The sequence below is a fragment of the Rhinatrema bivittatum genome, chromosome 7, assembly GCF_901001135.1.
Source record: "Rhinatrema bivittatum chromosome 7, aRhiBiv1.1, whole genome shotgun sequence".
In the NCBI taxonomy this organism is placed as follows: domain Eukaryota; kingdom Metazoa; phylum Chordata; class Amphibia; order Gymnophiona; family Rhinatrematidae; genus Rhinatrema; species Rhinatrema bivittatum.
In genome coordinates, this window is record NC_042621.1 from 229,813,286 (window position 1) to 229,833,781 (window position 20,496).

The following is a 20,496-nucleotide window of genomic DNA, read 5'->3' on the forward strand; positions in this document are numbered from 1 at the left end:
TGTAACATTACAAGCAATCTTGTTGACTTTAGTGTGTTTGAATAAGCATTTGCTAAGAGAGTGAAACAGAAGAGGATCTTGCCTTGTACTATTTATTTGTTATATATTCTACTTTTTCAAGACACTTCATAGTGGATCACATGCAGGTACTGTAGGTATTTCCTGGTCTCTAGAGGGCTCACGATCTAAGGATTGTGCTTTGTTTTGTTTTTTTGGTACCTGAGGATAAAGTGACTTACTCAAGGTAAGAAGGAGTAGCAGCATTGGGTTGTGAACCATGGCTGCCCTCGTTTGCAGCTACTATGGTATTCCCCTACTCTATCTCATCCCACATTACCTCTGTGATTTGTGACAATTATTGCTAATATAAATCATGTACTGAGTTCTGTTAAATGAAATTGAAAGTGCATACACTGTTTATAACATTGATTTCAGCATTTAGGGAAGGAAAATATTGACTAATTATGGACTGACTATATTGTCAATTTTATTTAGGAATTTTCAGTATTTATTATAAGAACAAAAATGGGAGAAATCAGTGGAAAGAAATGATATGTGATTTTTCCAGGTAAATATTATGTTTGTTCTTGTTGTGATAAAATACTGATAAATTCCTGAGTAAAATACATTTAAAACTTAAAGCGAAGTTAGTGTATGACATCATAGCTTGGAAACCATACCTTGCTATTCTTAACTTTTTCTTTCCCAGTGAAGTGTAATAAGTTCTAGGGATATGCATTCATTTTTTAATGAATTCTGGATGGAATAAACCAAAAATAACTTCTTATGAAAATACACACAAAGTTTTCAGGTAGTTTTGTGGCATTTGAAAAAAACAAAACACAGTGCAGTGGCTCAGTGCTGAGGCCTCCAGTTGCTCTTCCTGGTCCCAGTGCTCGAAAAATGATACTGTCCTCCTGGAGGACAGCACAGAAGTAAAGTCGCTGGTGCCTTCCTCCAGTGCAGACAGCACCCATGTGTGGCCATAGATCAGACTAGCCAGCCATTTACTGTCATCTTCCAGACAGATGGTCTTTTTTTTTTTAGCATCTGGCCTGGGCAGTTTTTTGTCCCAGGAAGGCTCAGTCAGGGCTGCTGGAATCCTGTATGTATGTATTTATTTTCGTTTCAGGATTTTTTTTTTCCTGTTTAATATTTTTTTTTCAGTTTGCAAAATGAACCGGACCCCCCCCCCCCCCACCCAAAAAAAATGAAATAAACAGAATTAAAAAAAAAAGGTCTGAAAGAAAATTAAAAAACGGGACATTTTGGGGATGCACGTCTCTAGTAAGTGTAGAGAAAGGGATGAGCACTTAACAAAAGTAGCACTTTACTATAAAAATTGTCATCTTTGCTATTTCAGAGCAACTGTTCTAAAACTGACAGCTCAGCATGGTGTGATTGAAGAAATGCAGTGAACCTGTGTACAAAGCCGGGTTTGGGATTCAGAAAATGCTTGTGTGACATGCAGCACAATGGATAGCTTTTTTTAAATTTAACCCTCACCACATTACTAGCCATATCAGACAGCTGTCATGGCAAAATACTATAGCAGTGGTTCTTGATCTTTTTTCTTTTGGGACACACCTCATTTGGGACAAATGATGCTCACATGCATGACACACTGAACACATGACTGTCACAGGGCGAAATGTAAACATATTCTGCAACCACAGGAGCCCCCAATAATGGGTACAGTGGAGAAACAGGATATTTCCTCTTACAAACCACCATACAAAAAGATATTCTGATTCTAGTGTCATTTCAGTGACAGCAACACAAACTACCACCAGGCGCATTGTAAAATACAAAACTTGAAAAAAAAACCAAACCATCAGCATGTGTAGCAAACCTTCCATGCCATAGCAGCATTAACTCCAAGGACTCAAACAGCAATACCCCTACCTATAAAAAAGCAGCAATGCATGTCCCATTGAGAAAACACAACAAAGACTGATACGGATGCCTTCCTGCTAGTGTACCTCACCTTGCTCTCACAGGCACAGCACTGGCCTTCACCAAAAACAGAACAAAAGACCACAAATTGCAAACGTGGAGGCAAAAGCTGGAATGGAAGCCCATTTTCCATGCAGTACAAAACTGGAGAACTAGAAACAAATACATTTCCTTCTACACTAAGCAAAGGACAAAGCTCTTGCACCCCAGCACCCCTCACTTCTCCCAATTACTCCTTGCTTCACAGTCTCATCCCTATCCACATCCTCTTCCCAGTGCTCCCTCTCTCCCCCTGCTTGACTCTCCCTGCCTCTCTCTTCCTCCCCTCTCTCCCTTCCTGCCCAGCTACCCCATATCCCCCGCTTCCCGCCCCTTCCTGCTCAGTAGCCTCCCCTCCCACTCCTTCTCTTTTCCATCTCCCCCTGCTCGGCATCCCCAACCTCCTTTCCCTCGCCCCCACAGAGGGCGAAGAGAGCTTTGGCAGCATCACTTCCAGGCCCAACAGGGGCTGTTTAGTTTTAGTTTATGACTACTTAAGACTGCTTTTCAGCAAAAATCAGTGGTTAGCAAAAATAAAACCAAGAGATAACACAGAACAACCATATTAAAAGACAAATTAAAACAAACATACAAAACCAATATAATACAGCATCAGTATAAAAAAAAAAGAGTAACCTGTTAACTAGCACACACTGCAGTTGGTGTACTGTTGGGCCCAGCAGAGCAGGAGTTGTCAATATCTCACTCTGATCTGGGTGAAGGAGGAAACAGCCTCCCGCTGGACCAGAAAGAGGAGAAGGAAGCGAGAGTAGCCTCTTGTCAGGTCCAGTGAAAGAGAAGTCACCCACCTCCCACACGAGCTGATGACGAGAGAGCAGCCTCCCGCTGGCCCTGTGACCCAACTCTCAGGACCTCGTGACACACCAATGTGTCCCGACACACCTGATGAGACCCACTGCACTATACAATATATATGTATATAGTGCTTTCTTACTTTGCTCTTTGTGCCTGTCACAGAGGAACAGCTAAGATAGTAATGATTAATGAGGCCGAGAGTCTGCAGGCAACCACAAAATGGCAGCTTTGCTTGTCCCCACATCATTTGACTGCACTGTGCTTCAGAACACATGACTCTAAGCCAATGTGTGGAGGAGTTTGGGGTTTTGGTTTTTTTTTCAATTCTGTCCAGGCATTTTGAGAACAGAATAAACCGCAGATGTACTCTGACTCAGCTCAAATACGTCTGCTGTCCGCTACAGGGATTTTCACAGTGAGCATCCTGCTTAGGTTGTGCAGCTAAAGATAAACATGCAGCTTAGGATGAGCTGCACAAGGAATTTCAGTACCTCTGTTGTATTGCTGTATTTGCAGAGAGCTGCTGCTGGATTGCTGCAGTTTTGAACAAGAGAGCTGGAATAAAGGCCCCTTGAGTACAGATCAGCATGCTGTCTGGTAGTCCTTGGGAGCCCGAGTACTTTTCTCAGACAAACACAGGGTTCTAGACTGGGTACTGGGCTCTATGTTGATTTCTGAGCTGCCAGTTTACTATAGCGACATCCCCACTTCCTTAAAAATATTCACTTGTAAGCCTGTTGATTACAAGTGAGCCTAAATTCTGTGGTTCAGCATTAATCTTTGAATCCCTGGTCCAAATGATCAGAAAGGGAATCGTTTTATTCATCCCAGCTGAACCAGCATTGTGTTCTAATGTAGACTCTTGTTCTCAGAAGGCCAAGGGTACCTCATGTGGCTGCTAACTGCTGTGAGTTAAGGAATGTTAGGCACTGTAGCACCTACCTGTGGAGGCCCAGGGGACAATTGTATTTGGTGCATGTGTGTTACTAGACCCCTTGATTAGTGTGGTGCTAGCCTTATAGTGAGCTCACTGATGATTTAAAGGTATACCAGCCCCTAGTACTGGTAAAATACAGAGAGTTGCATTATCCATAGTTAATTATTCTAAGGGCAGAAAATTAATGTAAAATTGTTTGTACTGGTTGGGGATGTTTGCACTTCTATATGTGTTTAACCTTTTATACATAGCTTCTTAATGGAGTCCTGATTTCTGCAACAATAAAAGCAGTGTTTCCCTTCTGTGTGTCTGTTGGTTCACAATAGAATTCTTAGGGGAAAGATCCTTCACAGAGGGGGAATCCATCACTACACTGGCCACACCCCTGGATGGGGAGAGATTTTCTCTCTCTCTCTCACCCCCTCTCTCTCTCTCTCTCTCTCTCTAAAAAAAAAAAAAAATCACTACTGGCATTTTCTTAATATTGGGTCATATAAAAAATTTAAACAATATACAAAAACATAGACACCCAACACTTTATATATTAAAGCAATATCTTATATATATATATATATATATATATATACATTAAAAAATACAGATTTTATCCCAGGTCATAAAATCCAGACTATGCTACAACTATTTAAAACCATTTCTCATTCTCACACCGGATTACGCTTATGGGCTTGTGGCACTGAGAGCCTCTGTCGCATCCGGCAGTCTTTCAGGCGATATAGTACAGTGCGCTCCGACGGAGCGGACTGTTAACCTGCTCTTGGACGCACGTTTTCCCTTACCCCTTAATCAGTAATGGGTGGAAAACGCGCGTCCAACTCGCGGCACCTAATAGGGCCCTCAACATGCAAATGCATGTTGAGGGCCCTATTAGGTATGCACGCGGGATACAGTAAGTAAAATGTGCAGCCAAGCCGCACATTTTACTCTAAGAAATTAGCACATACGCAAAGGTAGGTGCTAGTTTCTGCCGGCACCGGGAAAGTGCACCCTCTGACTTAATATCATAGCGATATTAGGTCGGAGGTCCCAAAGGGTGTAAAAAGTAAAAAAAAAAAAGAAGAAAAAATGTAAATTGGGCCGGCGGCTGTCGGGCCAAAAATCGGACGCTCAATTTTGCCGGCGTCCGGTTTCCAAGCCCGTGGCTGTCAGCGGGTTCGAGAACCGATGCCGGCAAAATTGAGCGTCGGCTGTGAAACTCGCTGACAGCCGCCGGTCCGGGTCAAAAGGAGGCGCTAGGGATGCGCTAGTGTCCCTAGCGCCTCCTTTTGCCCGTTTCTACCGCACCACCTAATTTGAATACTGAATCGCGTGCACTGGCGAGTGGCTGGTGCGCACGCCGGGAGAGCGGACGTTCATCCGCTCTCCCGCGTTTTTACTGAATCGGCCCGTTTGTGAATGACATAAGTACAGTGAAGGATCTATACACATCCCTCCCTCTTGTGTAAAGAAAATCTGGTAATTTCAAAACTTCTAGTGTATGTAATACACAATGGCTTTTAAGTAAGCCAACAAAATAGAGGAATAACAAAGAGAACCTTTATCTATGACTAATGCTTTTAAGGTGTCAATTTTCTGGAAGAAGGAACCTTGGTACTCTAGAGAGCTCGCAGCTTCTTAGCAAGTGCTGGTTGCCTAAAGGTATAATTGCTATGCACCAACTTTGTTTTCTTTAAGCAAATGTACCTTTCTATATGTTTACATTGTTTTAGTGGGCTTCAGTACACAGATGCTACTGGAAAACAGTATTTATAGTTGTAACCTCAAAAAAAAACCAAAACAAAAAAAAAATGTTTTATAGAGAATTGTTTTATTTCTCTAGTAAAGTTGTATGCTCCCTAACCATTACAGCAACAGTTTTGCTAGTAAAGATTTCTAGCTTATGATTTTTTTTAGCTTTTGATCAATATGTCAATTGGCAAGTGCCAGGGTTAATAAAATATATTACCTGGCATTTGAAAAGTAACCTGATTTTTAACAGATATAGGAAATGTTTTATCCTTCAGAATCCTACTTCTTAAACAGGTATAACAGGGAAATGGTTGGGCAGGTGCACACTAGGAATGCAAAGCACTTGTTAAGAACCCTTTGTAATTTGTGGAATGTGTTAAAAATGGCATACTTACGGCTGGTGCATAATGCTGAATTTGTTCAACTCGTATTCTGTTACATTCTGTGAAAAGTAAAAAAAATAAATAAAAAAAGACATTTTTAACATGGATCGTATAGTTACCAAATTCCTCAGCCACTTGAAGCAAAGGTAATTTATTGACTGGAATTGCCTCTTTTTGAGCTGGGTGTAGGAGAGACATGAGCTTGACTGACTTTCACCTCTGGAGAGCAGACAGCATGAAAATCCCAAAGCAATTGCTATGAAAGCAGCTATCTGGGGGGGTATATACAATTTTCCACAGCTTGTAGAGGGCTATTTGGAGTGAACAGGAAAAAGCACCACTCTCTATGCTCCATTAATGACTTCACACCTTCCACAAGTGGTGCCACAACCCACCTCCATGCACACCATTTATTCAACTGAACTCAGCAGACCCCCATTCATTTTACTCTTGCCTGAGGCTGGCGTAAGTCTGTACACGAGTGGCATGCAGTTAGGGCCTTCTGCGTGTTCAGTGAATCCCTAGCCCTAATTGAGTTCCATTTTTTTTCCCATTTAACTGCGGTGTCGCCTGCCCACGCAGGCTGTCGGGGAAGCAATAACTTGGCCTGTGTGGACCCAGTGGAGGCGGGGACTGCAGTAGTGTCATCGGACCGAGCTGGCCGATAGCAACGATTCAGCCTGCACGTGTACAATGTGGACGAGAACCATAGCCCACTGAAGATAGTGAAGATGCTGGAAGAGGGGGAAGGGAAGATGATTTTGGCAGGGACTTTGGGGGAAGGGAAGGTGATTATGCCAGGGAGGTTGGGGGTGGTGGAGAAGGAAGGGAAGATGATTTATGCCGTGGGGGAAGAGAGAAGAGAAGATTATTCGAGAAGGTGGAAGGGGAGAGAGAAGGGAAAATGAATATGGCAGGAAGGAGTTCGGGAGAGGAAGGTGATTAATCCAGTGGTCAGGGCATGATAAGAAATGGAAAGTAATTTAAATAATTATGCTGTGGGGTAGCAGGGGAGAAGAAAGGGAAGGTGGCTATACTGGGAGAGGGAGAGAAAATGATGTGCATTTACTGAATCCCGAATTTAGAAACAGAGAAACATGACGCTAGAAAAAGACCATTATGGCCTATCCAATCTGTCTATCCACACCAACTACTCAGCTTTATGATACACACCTCTCCCTCAGGGATCCCCTGTGCTTATCCTATGCTACCTTGAAATCAGATACTGTCCTTGTCTCCACCACCTCTACGGGGAGGCTATTCCATGCATCCACCAACTACTCTGTAAAGAAATATTTCCTTAGATTACACCCGAATCTACCATCTTTCACCCTCATCCCATGATCCCTCATTCTAGAGCCTCCTTTCCTTTGAAAGAGGTTCGTCTCCAGTGCATGAAAATCTTGGAAATATTTATCTCTATTACATCTCGCCTATCCTACTTTTTCTCCAGGATGTATGCGTTTAGATCTTTGTCTGTCCTCATATGCTTTAGAACGAAGACCACTGATTGTTTTAGTAGCCACCCTCTGGACCAACACCTCTGCATTCATTTAGCATTAAATCTTAGCTGCCAGTCCCTAGACTGTTCCTCAATCTTTGCTAGATCCCTGCTCATGTTTTCCACTCCTTCCTGGCTGCCTAGCCTGTTACAGATTTTGGTGTCATTGGTAAAAAGAGAAACCTTTCCCCAATAATCTTTTCACAATGTTGCTCACAAAAATGTTGAAAAGAACTAGTCTAAAGACCAATTCCTGTGGCACGTCACTAGTAGTATCCCTCTCCTTGGAGTGAACTCAGTTCCTTCATATTGCTATGCCTGTTATATTCTCAATTCTCAGTTTCCTATGCCCTTGTTTTATGTAACTGATTTTTCTCTGTTGTTACCCTTGTTTCAGTGTAAACCGGCATGATGTCCCTACGAATGTCGGTAAAGAAAAATCTTAAATAAATAAATACATTTATCACTGCCACTCAACCAGTTTCTAATCCAATCAGTCCCTTTAGGGGTCCATACTAAGGGCGTTCAATTTATTTATACATTGCCTATGTGCATTCATGTCAAAGGCCTTAATGAAATCCAAGTACATTATATCTAGTGTTCTCCTGTAAACCAACTCTCTGGTCACCCAATCAAAGAAATTGATCTGATTTGTCTGATAAGACTTTACCTATGGTAAAGCTGTGCTGCCTCGGATCTTGTAGTCCATTGGATTCCAGAAATTGCACTATCATCTATTTTAGCAACAGTTCCATTATTTGCTCACCACAGAGGTCAGATTAACCGGCCTGTTGTTCCCAGTTGCCTCCTTCCACTTTTGTGAGTAGAACCATACCCACCTGTCTCCAGTCCTAAAGAAGCGTTTGGAAAGGTCAGCCAGCGGAGCATCACCACGGTCCCACACACCAAACCATTAATTCCCATGAGAGTGATTTTGGCACTTTTTTAAAACTTGCCATGCTACTGAAAAATAGGGAAGCTAGCTGCAGCAAACCTGCTTCTTTTACTCTATATCATGTAACACCTCAGACATTTTTAATGCCCTTTCCTGATATTTAAATACTGGCTAAAAATTTCCGATTGAGAGAAAAAAAAACCCAACAACTTTGAAAAAGGCCAGTCCCACTTTCCTATTGGGAATCGCAGTGATTTCTGACAAAATAAAAACCCCAACAATTTACACTACCCTATTGTTTACATTGGCCTAAACAACATGGACACCAGCACTCTTAAGCTATTGCATCCCTAAATGTCCTTTCTGTTTATTACTTTCCCCTTTCTTTCTGATTCATTTAATCACTTGCCCCGCTTTCCAAACGTGTACCTTTCACACTTTTTATAGGCAGTCAAACCCTTTTACACATCTGTTCCCCACTCTCATCTTCTCAAACACAAATCATTCGTCCCTGCAAGGACTTGATGAATGTTAGACACATGGCACGGTCATATTGCTCAGCTACAGTACATAATTATCCATAGCAGGGGTACCTAAACGTTTTGGGAGCATGAACCCCTTTTCAGCCTCTAAAGGTTTTGTGGACTCCCCCCCCCCCCCCCCCCACATGTTTCTCTTTAATTTTTATATACATTTATATGTTTAATTACAAAGAAATACTCACATGCACATCAGAATCATTCATAATGCATAAAACTTAATATTAAGTAATATTTGCAGATATAAAATAGTGGGGGTGACTTGTGAGAGAAAGGGAGACTGGTGGGGATGAATTGGAGGGATAGAGAGAAAGAGAAACTGGTGAAAATGGACTGGAGGGGAGAGAGACTGGATGGGATGGAATGGACTGAGGAAGAGAGACATTGGGGATGGATTGGGAGGAGAGCTAGAGATGGGAATGGACTGGCAGTGGGCAAGACACAGACAGCTGGAAATGGACTGAGGAGAGAGACAGAAACTGGTGAGAATGGAGGGGGAGACAGGGAGACTGAGGGAGAAGAGAGACTGGTGGGGATGGACTGGGGAGGGTGTGGTAGGAATGGACTGGGAGAGGGAGAGGTGGGGATGGACTGGGAGAAGGGAGAGAGAGAGAAAATGCAGAGGGAGAGAGGCTAGTGGGAATTGATGAGAGAGACACTGTTGAGGATAGATTGAGTGAGAGAGTAGGAGAGGTGAGGATGGGATCAACTGAGGAGAAAGGAAAGCGTGAGAGAATCCTGAGGAAGGAGGGGTGTTTGATCCCTAAAATGGAGAGAGAGAGAAATTTTGATGCACTCCCCTGATTTGGTAACTTTATTTTCCTCTTTCTTTCTTTCTTTTTTTGTTTTAAGGAAATAACTTCTTCCTCTTGCCCTGCTTGTCTCTCACTCCGGGCCCCTTTCTGAGTACGTTACTCCCTCCCCCCCCCCCCCCGGCTTCTTCCCATTTCCTTTTCCCCCTGTGTCCTCTTCCCTGACCTTGGTGGGGGTGTGGCACTTTATGTCCGGGAGGGTATAGAGTCCAACAGGATAAAGATCATACAAGAGACTAAATGCTCAGTAGAATCTATATGGGTAGAAATCCCATGTGTGTTGGGTAAGAGTATAGTGATAGGAGTATACTACCGTCCACCTGGACAAAATGGTCAGTCAGATGGTGAAATGCTAAGAGAAATCAGGGAAGCAAAGCAATTTGGCAGTGCAATAGTAATGGGAGATTTCAATTACCCCAATATTGACTGGGTAAATGTAACATCAGGACTTGCTAGAGACATAAAGTTCCTGGATGTAATAAATGATTGCTTCATGGAGCAACTGGTTCAGGAACCAACAAGAGAGGGAGCTATTTTAGATTTAATTCTTAGTGGAACGCAGGATTTGGTGAGAGAGGTAATGGTGGTGGGGCCACTTGGCAACAGTGATCATAACATGATCAAATTTAAACTAATAACTTGAAGGGGGACAATAAGTAAATTTGCAGCTCTAGCACTAAATTTTAAAAAGGGAAACTTTGATAAAATGAGGAAAATAGAAAAAAAACTGAGAGGTGCAGCTGCAAAGGTTAAACGTGTTCAACAGGCATGGACATTGTTTAAAAATACAATCCTAGAGGCGCAGTCCATATGTATTCCATGCATTAAGAAAGGTGGAAGGAAGGCAAAATGATTACTGCCATGGTTAAAAGGTGAGGTGAAAGAGGCTATTTTAGCCAAAAAAAATCCTTCAAAAATTGGAAGAAGGATCCATCTTCCAGTACCTGGAGGAAGAACTAAAAGGATGGGAGAACGAGAGAGATGTGGAGCAGCAGTGGACCAATCTAAAACGAGCAATCACCAAGGCAACTACTCTATATGTTAGAAATGTAAAGAAAAGCAAAAGAAAATTGAAACCTATCTGGTTCTCAAAGGAGGTGGCTGACAAAATTAAAGCTAAAAGAACAGCATTCAAGAAATATAAAAGATCCCAAAGGGAGGAACACAAAGAAGAATATTTGATTCAACTGAGGGAGACAAAGAAATTAATCAAGTTGGCAAAAAGTCAAGCGGAAGAGAGGATTGCCAAGGAGATAAAAAATGGTGACAAAACATTTTTCAGATACATCAGCGAAAAGAGAAAGGTCCAAAGTGGTATAGTGAAATTGAAAGGTGATAATGATCAATGTGTGGAGAGAGACGAAGAAATGGCAGAAATATTAAACGAATACTTCAGCTCTGTGTTCACTAAAGAAGACCCTGGAGAAGGACCATCTCTACACAACAAGAAACTGGAAGGAAATGGAATAGATGAAAATCCTTTTACAGTAGAAAATGTGTGGGAAGAGCTAAAGAACCTGAAAGTGGACAAAGCCATGGGGCCTGATGGGATTCATCCAAGGATATTGAGGGAGCTCAGAGATGTTCTGGCGGGTCCGCTGTGTGACCTGTTCAATAGATCCCTTGAAACGGGAGTGGTGCCGAGTGATTGGAGAAGAGCGGTGGTGGTCCCGCTTCACAAGAGTGGGAATAGGGAGGAGGCTGGCAACTACAGACCGGTTAGCCTCACTTCGGTGGTGGGAAAAGTAATGGAGTCACTGCTGAAAGAGAGAATAGTGAACTATCTACAGTCTGGAGAATTGATGGACCAGAGGCAACATGGATTCACCAGGGGAAGATCCTGTCAAACAAATCTGATTGACTTTTTTGACTGGGTAACCAAGGAATTGGATCGAGGAAGAGCACTCGATATCATATACTTAGATTTCAGCAAAGCTTTTGATACGGTTCCGCACAGGAGACTGGTCAATAAAACGAGAAGCTTGGGAGTGAGTTCCGAGGTGGTGACCTGGATTGCAAATTGGTTGACGGACAGAAGACAATGTGTGATGGTAAATGGAACCTTCTCTGAAGAGAGAGCGGTTTTAAGTGGTGTACCGCAAGGATCGGTGTTGGGACCGGTCCTGTTCAATATCTTTGTGAGCGACATTGCGGACGGGATAGAAGGTAAGGTTTGTCTTTTTGCGGATGACACTAAGATCTGCAACAGAGTGGACACGCCGGAAGGAGTGGAGAGAATGAGACGGGATCTAAGGAAACTGGAAGAGTGGTCGAAGATATGGCAGCTGAGATTCAATGCCAAGAAGTGCAAAGTCATGCATATGGGGAGTGGAAATCCGAATGAACTGTATTCGATGGGGGGGGGGAAAGGCTGATGTGCACGGAGCAGGAGAGGGACCTTGGGGTGATAGTGTCTAATGATATGAAGTCTGCGAAACAATGCGACAAGGCGATAGCAAAAGCCAGAAGAATGCTGGGCTGCATAGAGAGAGGAATATCGAGTAAGAAAAGGGAAGTGATTATTCCCTTGTACAGGTCCTTGGTGAGGCCTCACCTGGAGTACTGTGTTCAGTTCTGGAGACCGTATCTACAAAAAGACAAAGACAAGATGGAAGCGGTATAGAGAAGGGCGACCAGGAAGGTGGAGGATCTTCATCGGATGACGTGCAAGGAGAGATTGAAGAATCTAAATATGTACACCCTGGAGGAAAGGAGGAGCAGAGGAGATATGATACAGACTTTCAGATACTTCAAAGGTTTTAATGATCCAAAGGCAACGACAAACCTTTACCATAAGAAAAAAATCAGCAGAACCAGGGGTCACGATTTGAAGCTCCAGAGAGGAAGATTCAGAACCAATGTCAGGAAGTATTTCTTCACGGAGAGGGTGGTGGATGCCTGGAATGCCCTTCCGGAGGAAGTGGTGAAGACGAGAACTGTGAAGGACTTCAAAGGGGCGTGGGATAAACACTGTGGATCCATAAAGTCAAGAGGCCGCCAATGAAGAGTGGGTGACTCGCCAGAATGATGGCTACTGCCTGGACACAATACCCTTATTCAATAAACATATACATGGTTACTGTGACTCCAACATCACTCTAAGCTTCAACAGCAAGAGGAAATGTGGAAAAAAGGATTTGCCCTCACAAAGCCGGGAGTAGCTGGCTTGTTACGGCGGTTACTACCCCAAACCAAATGTGCCTGATATTTCACTTTCGATGCACATCCAGCATAGCTCTCTGCTCCAACGGCAGGGGAGAAGAAAAACTGATACTTCACGCATACCCAGCATAGCTTCAACGGCAGGGGAGAAGAAAAAAGGATTCACACTCACAAAGCGGGGAGTAGCTGGCTTGTTACGGCGGTTACTACCCCAAACCAAATGTGCCTGATACTTCACTTTAGATGCATATCCAGCATAGCTCTCTGCTTCAACGGCAGGGGAGAAGAAAAACAACCAATAAGGGCTGTATAACATAGTCTGGGTTAAAACAAATAAGCATGGGTGTAGCTTGCTTATTGCGGCGGTTACTACCCCTACTACCCCCTAACTAATCAAGCTAGATATTTCACTTGGATGCAGCTCCATCACTGCTCTCTACATTAATGGTGGGGGAGGAAGGGAAATAGAACCAAGAGCTAAAAGAAACAGATAAGTATGAGAGAAAAAATGTGTGAAGCTTGCTGGGCAGACTGGATGGGCCGTTTGGTCTTCTTCTGCCGTCATTTCTATGTTTCTATGTTTCTATAAGATTTGTCAAGTTAAGTGTAAAACATTGATAAGACAGGCGAAAAGAGAATTTGAAATGAAGTTGGCCATAGAGGCAAAAACTCATAATAACAATTTTTTAAAATATATCCAAAGCAAGAAACCTGTGAAGGAGTCGGTTGGACCATTAAATGACCGAGGGGTTAAAGGGGCTCTTAGGGAAGATAAGGCCATTGCAGAAAGACTAAATTAATTCTTTGCCTCCGTGTTTACTAATGAGGATGTTGGGGAGATACCAGTTACAGAGATGGTTTTCAGTGGTGATGAGTAGACGAACTGAACGAAATCGCTGTGAACCTGGAAGATGTAGTAGGCCAGATTGAGAAACTAAAGAGTAACAAATCACCTGGACCGGACGTATGCATCCTAGGGTACTGAAGGAACTCAAAAATGACATTTCTGATCTATTAGTTAAAATTTGTATCCTATCATTAAAATCATCCATTGTACCTGAAGACTGGAGGGTGGCCAATGTAACCCCAATATTTAAAAAAGGCCCCAGGGGCGATCCGGGTAACTATAGACCAGTGAGCCTGACTTCAGTGCTGGGAAAAATAGTGGAAACTGTGTACAATTCTGTTCGCCACATCTCAAAAAAGATATAGTTGCGATGGAGAAGGTACAGAGAAGGGCAACCAAAATGATAAAGGGGATGGAACAGCTCCCATATGAGGAAAGGCTGAAAAGGTTAGGGCTGTTCAGCTTGGAGAAGAGACGGCTGAGGGGGGATATGATAGAGATCTTTAAGATCATGAGAGGTCTTGAATGAGTAGATGTGACTCGGTTATTTACACTTTCGAATAATAGAGGACCAGGGGGCATTCCATGACGTTAGCAAGTAGTACATTTAAGACTAATCGGAGAAAATTCTTTTTCACTCAACACACAATAAAGCTCTGGAATTTGTTGCCAGAGGATGTGGTTAGTGTAGTTAGTTAGCTGGGTTCAAAAAAGGTTTGGATAAGTTCTTGGAGGAGAAGTCCATTAATGGCTATTAATCAAGTTTTCTTAGGGAATAGCCATTGCTATTAATTGCATCAGTAACATGGGTGTAGCTTGCTTATTGTGGCGGTTACTACCCCTAACTAATTAAGCTAGATATTTCACTTAGATGCAGTTCCAACACTGCTCTCTACATTAATGGCAGGGGGTGGAAGGGAAATAGAACCAAAAGGTTACTAAGAGCCAAGAGAAACAGATAAGTATGAGAAGAAAAAGAAGTGCGAAGCTTGCTGGACAGACTGGAAGGGACGTTTGGTCTTCTTCTGCGGTCATTTCTATGTTTCTATGGATCTTCTTAGTGTTTGGGTAATTGCCAGGTTCATGTGGCCTGGTTTGGCCTCTGTTGGAAACAGGATGCTGGGCTTGATGGACCCTTGGTCTGACCCAGCATGGCAATTTCTTATGTTCTTATGTTCTCTCCTTTCTGCCTTACTCCTTCCTGCCTTGCTTCCTCTCAGCTATGGCCTCTTCCCTAGTGCTTTCCCTCTCGCCATTGCCCTCCACCTATGGCCTCGTCCCTAGTGCCACTATGGATCGGTGGAAACAAATATTTAAAATTCATTTTACTTAAGTTGGGGCACTCCAGGTGTCCTTGCAGTGGGGCCCAAGCTGGGAGATTATGATGGCTGCAGGGTGGCGTGGCTGAAATGGTCCTGGGCTGGCTGCAGTGCATGGGTTGGCAGCAGGTGGTAGTGGCTGCTGGAGGAGAGCGGGTGGCTATAGTGGGGGGGGGGGGGGGGGCAGGCCAGTGATGGAAGATCATTGAGAGCTGCAGAGGAGACAGCTGGCAATGCAGTGCAGGGGCAGGACCGAGGGCATCAATGGGGGTGTGCTTGTGAACCCAGAAGTAAGCTCCTTGTCATGGCACCACCTGAGATTGCTGCCTTGGAGCCAGGGAAAACAGAAGAAGCCAGAGAAAGAATGGAAAGCACAGGAATGGCTCCTGCTGCTATACCTCAGTCTGGTGGGGAAGGGGTTCCTGAACCTGCAGACCCAGGAGGAGTAAGTTCATGGTGCTGGCAAAGAGAGACAAGGGGAGGAAAGAGAGAGCATGGGAGCATTTTGGAGCTTCTGCCACTAGTTAAAACTTCTTTCCTCCTCTCAGCACCGGAGTCTAGGCTGTCCAGAAGGATAGTTTGCCTTGCTACACTCAGCAGTGTGTTTTTTTATTTTTCTCAACTACATGTCCCTTGGACTCACTCGGGGGTCTGTGGTTACAGGTTGAGAACCACTGATTTACACTAATCATTGCCCTAGGTAGCACTATACACTCATATCTTTACAACATAAATTGAAGCACACATTTTACTCATAATTCTCCCTCATGTCTTATTGCATACCTTTGCTTACATGAACTCACTCATCTCTCCTCTGGCATTCATAGCACTACACAAGGCTATGTCAGGGAATAATTGATGATTCACATTAGAAATTTGGGGCCAGATTTTCAAAGGCCTACGCGTGTAAATCCCCTTATGCGCGCCGTTCCTATTTTCAAAGGCTCAGCCACGCGTGTAAGTCCCGGGGCTTTGGGAAAGGGACGGGGGTGGGGCGGTCTGGGGGGTGCGGCAGGGCTACAGGCCCGAGGCCAGCGGCCATTTGCTGCTGTGCCGGGGGAATCACATGCTGGTAGGGTGCCGGCGTGCACAACCTGCGCCTTCCCCGAGGAAGGCGCAAAAGGCAGGACAACAATTTCGGGGGGTGGTTAGGATAGGGCTAGGGGGCAGGAAGTTTAGGGGAAGGGGTAGGAAGGTTAGAATAAGGGGTAGGGAAGTTCCCTTCCAGGCCACTCCTAAATTGGAGCAGACTGGGAGGGAACTGGGGAAGGCTGCTGGCATCAGTGCGCGCAAGTTGCACAAATGTGCACTTCCTTGCACACGCCGATCCCCGATTTTATAACATGCGCACACGTTATAAAATTGGGCGTCCATGTGTGCGCACGTTTGAAAATCTACCCCATAATATAGTAATTTTTAGCCCACCTTTCCAAATGATGCTTAAGGTGGCTTATAACATTAGCATTCAGGCACAATAATTCCCTACCCTAAATAACTTACAGTTTTAAGTCAATACCTGACAAAATGGGAGATAAAGTGGCTTATCCAAGTTCACAAGGAGTGTCAGGGAGAAATAGGATTTGAATGCTGGTTTCTTTGGTTCGTAGCCTATTGCTCTGACCACTAGGTCACTCCTTTACTTCAGGATTCATAGTCTGCTTTCCCCACCAACCCACCTTGTAACCTTGGGCAAGTCACTTAATCTCCAGTTGCCTCAGGTACCCTCTTAAATTGTAAGCTCCTTGATGCATGGACTTATTCTACAAGAATTTTGAACAATGCCATAAGCTGCTTGAGCTTCATTTGGAAAGGCAGGCTAACATTTCAGAGGTTTATAGTCAGACACAGTCCGGATAGTAAAGTTAGCCGGATAAACGTATCCGGCTAACTTTGGAGCATATTCACCAGTGCAGCCACACTAATGAATATAGCTGGCTTAGTTTAGGACAGCTCTTTGACTTGAGTAGACTTAGCCGGCTAAGTCATCTGCCTAACTCTGAATATTGGAGTTAGCTGGTTAACTTAGCCAGCTAACTCAGTTCTTCCCCATTATGCCCCTAGAGCGCCCCTAATTATTTGGCTAACTTATTAACTGACTAGAATTTAGCTGGATAAAGGCTGAATATAGCCAGGTAAGCCATTTAGACAGATAACTTTTACGTTCTCCTTCTGAATGGCTTTTGGATATAGATCTCCCGTAATCTTTCCCCAGTCTTCTCCTGAATTTGCCACCCAGTCATCTAACCTCTGGAGCACTCCTTCCTAAATGGCCCACCATGTGGTAATTCCTGTATTTTACTTTATCATGAACATGCTGGAGACATTACTAAGGAAAGGATTCAGTTATGATAAACTGCAGCATTTTACTTGTGTCATGAAGATAAGTGATAGGACACTTGGTTTATCTTTACTAAGAGCTAAGTGGCCTGAGGTTAATGTTGAGCTCTTAATTAGCTCCATAAGTCAAATATGTTTGAAGCTCAAATGGGATGCATTTTCAAACTCATTGTGGAGAATTTAAGTAAGGATTTATAGTACTAAACATGGCATTAAATTCATCTGGAATGCCCCTGAGACTGTCACTGAAGAAGCTAAAACATCAGATTGAGTCAAGAGGAGAACATCTGTTTTGCTTTTCTAGCACAGATTTGGCTAAGAGCTCTTTTCTGTAATATGTTTTTTGTACTGTTCTAAGCTATGGATCCACTGTCATCAAAACACCGTATATGAATACATCTTGTGGTTGTACAATATAGAAAGAATGCCGAGGATGTTCATGTAAAAAAAAACCAAACCAACCCAATACATGCTTCTTTGTCCATTATTTTGAAGTATAACTTTGATTTTACATCAGATATCCATTTTATAAATCTGATATTATCAATTGAAAAGTCAACAGTTTGAATAATTAGAATTAGAAATAAAACTTTAAAAATGAGCTCCCTTGTTTAAAGCTGATTGAAGTTTCATGCCTTTCTCCAGTCCTTGCTTCCACTTTCAAAGAGTTGAGCGAGAGAGGTGCCAAATATACACAATAAGACACACAATCTAAGTTTCTGTTTTGTAGACGTCATAAGAATGCAAAAAAGTATGCATAGGAGTAAAATCTCTATTGGACTGAGTCAAATATTCCTTGAGCTGACCCAAATGACTTTTTTTTCCCTGCAATAAAATAGAACAAATGTGACAATCAATTATAGATCTGTCCTTGAAAGTATATATATTTTTTAAAGCTTCGGACGTGTCAAATTATGAAAAGGTGCAAACTTTTTATTGCAAATCTTCAAAAAATACTTTTAAGGACAGATCTATAATTGATTGTTCCACACTTGCTCTATTTTTTGGACTTTTGAGTGTGTTGCAGTATCTCCACCCTTTTGTTTGCTATTTCTTGTCTGCACCATGAAATGAAACATAGAAGAAAATTAGAGACGTGCCCAGGCTGTTAAGCTGCTGGTTCTGTCCAGGAAGTGTTTGGCACGCAGGCAGGTAGAATTGCCATTGCTGCCAAATGAAAATGTGTAATCCTCTGGATCGCTTGGATTTCATAGTCTGAGATTCAATGGATAGGATGCTCAAGAGTAATGCCATAATATATTACTTCATGTAGTGGGTGTGGATGTATGGAACAGCCTTCAAGTGGAAATAGTGGAGGTAAGAGATCACTGGAGAAGCACAGAGAAGGTCCTTAGCTGAAAATAAGTGACAAAAGCCTGATATATGATGGGATCTATGGCACTGCACCAGGAATGGAATTTGGCAGACTAGATGGAGTACCAGCATGTTCTCTGTTTCTGTCTTTCATAAGCATTACCTATTGGTATTTGTTTTAAGGTTATTGAATTCTGAATAATTATGAAAGTTGCACACATGCTCAGCCTTGACAATTGGCTTTGCTGCTCACGAGTTTCATCCGTGTGCTACTTCAGTCTTTTTGTACGAGTGCTTTCAAATGCAAAACTGCCAACATAGCCCTTAGTCGTCATGGCTTTCTAAGCAGCAGAACAGTTAATGCCTCGCAGCTGTTTCATTATGAGAGGAAATGTCTGTACTGATACAAAAAGTGCAGGTTGTGCTGTTTGTTGTACATTTCATAACGCTGAATGAAATCTGAATCACTCCAGCAGGCCCCTAGGCAGGAAGTTCTCAAGGTTATCCTTACCAGTGAATTCAATGGGCAATGCTTCAGTTTCCTCCTCATGCCCCTGGGTACTTCCCTTTTTTAGCGGCTGCCCTTCGATCAGAAATGCAGGTATTTGGAGTGGACAGTGGCTTTTCCAATAAGGCCATTGTCTCGTGTCAATGCAAAGAGGGACTAGGGGGAATTATTTGTGTACAGTTGACAAAAAAAGTAATGACATTTTTTAAAACTCGAATACAAATGTATCTTTTTTTTTTTTAAACCTGCATTCTAATATGAGATGCATTGTAATATGGAACTGGTAGATTTGTGGGGGGCTGATTCTGTTTTTTTACTCTGCACATAATCTAAACAAAAGCTGATACCTTTAAGGCAGAATTGCTTTACATACGGGCTCATTTTCATGAAATGGAGAGGCAATTTTCAAAAGCATTTCCACAGGTAAAGTGATGCTGTACCCAGGGAGACGGCCCGATATGTGGGTAGACTTGCTTGTATAGGTCCTGTATGCATATAAGGTTACTGGAACCAAATGGAGGCATTCCCAGGGACAGACTGGGGAAGGGTTTGCAGTAAATTTATCCAAACAATGTCTGCATACAAATTAACAAGTGTAACTATGTGCAGGTAGTTTTTGGTAATTAATTTTCAAAGACAAAGTACTAGTGTAAGTTTTTGCTCTTAAACTTGATGAAATTTATGTGCGTATTGCCGTCAACTTTATGCGAGATGATACAAAATTACCCCTGCATGTTCAAGGCTCCAGATTTCCTGAGATTTCAAGGCACTGTTTGGGATTCTGCAATATATTTGCAGACGTTAGCTACAGTTGCTTAATATTCAGGTCTCCAGTTTTTATTGAAAGTCTGTCATTTTAAAAATGTTTCTATTTTCAAAATATCATTTTCTAACATTTTTTCTTTCCTTCTCCTTTCCCCCCTTTCCTTCTTTTACTCTATGCTCACAAGAGTCTGTCTCTTCCTGTCTCTCCATTCCAAAAAGTGTTTTTTATTTTTCTCCTTCCACAATTATCTACTTGATTGGACCTTTCATTTATTTCTGAAGAATCACAGTAAGTTTAAGTTGAACACCCAATCGGTGTCCTGTTTGTTCACTGCAGCACAGCATCAGCTAAAGAAGTTAATGACACACATGAAAGGGATATCATTAAACCACCTAAGGCCCCTTCCATAGAAAGGACCCATACCTTGGGACCTGCAGTGAGGAGACAACCCCAAGAGATAAATGTTTTTAAGGATTGGCAGTAAATCTTCTAACAAAGGGTTAAATAAGAGCCCTGTCTTAGAATATACAGCCTTGTGGCATATATATACACTGCTGAAGCCTAACTTAACTGTGGCAGTCACACATCTCTCCCAAAGAGATGAGATGCACATCAGTAA

At 42.8% G+C, this 20,496-nt stretch overlaps 1 protein-coding gene across 4 annotated transcripts in view; it reads right to left on the bottom strand.

Moving 5' to 3' along the window:
- BLNK (B cell linker) overlaps positions 1-20,496 on the bottom strand; it is a 307,813-nt gene that overhangs the window by 165,715 nt on the left and 121,602 nt on the right. For all 4 annotated transcript variants that reach the window (XM_029609959.1, XM_029609960.1, XM_029609964.1 and 1 more), the window contains one exon: positions 5,890-5,936. In XM_029609959.1, the coding sequence (XP_029465819.1) occupies positions 5,890-5,936 (47 nt within the window). The remainder of the gene's footprint in view (positions 1-5,889; positions 5,937-20,496) is intronic.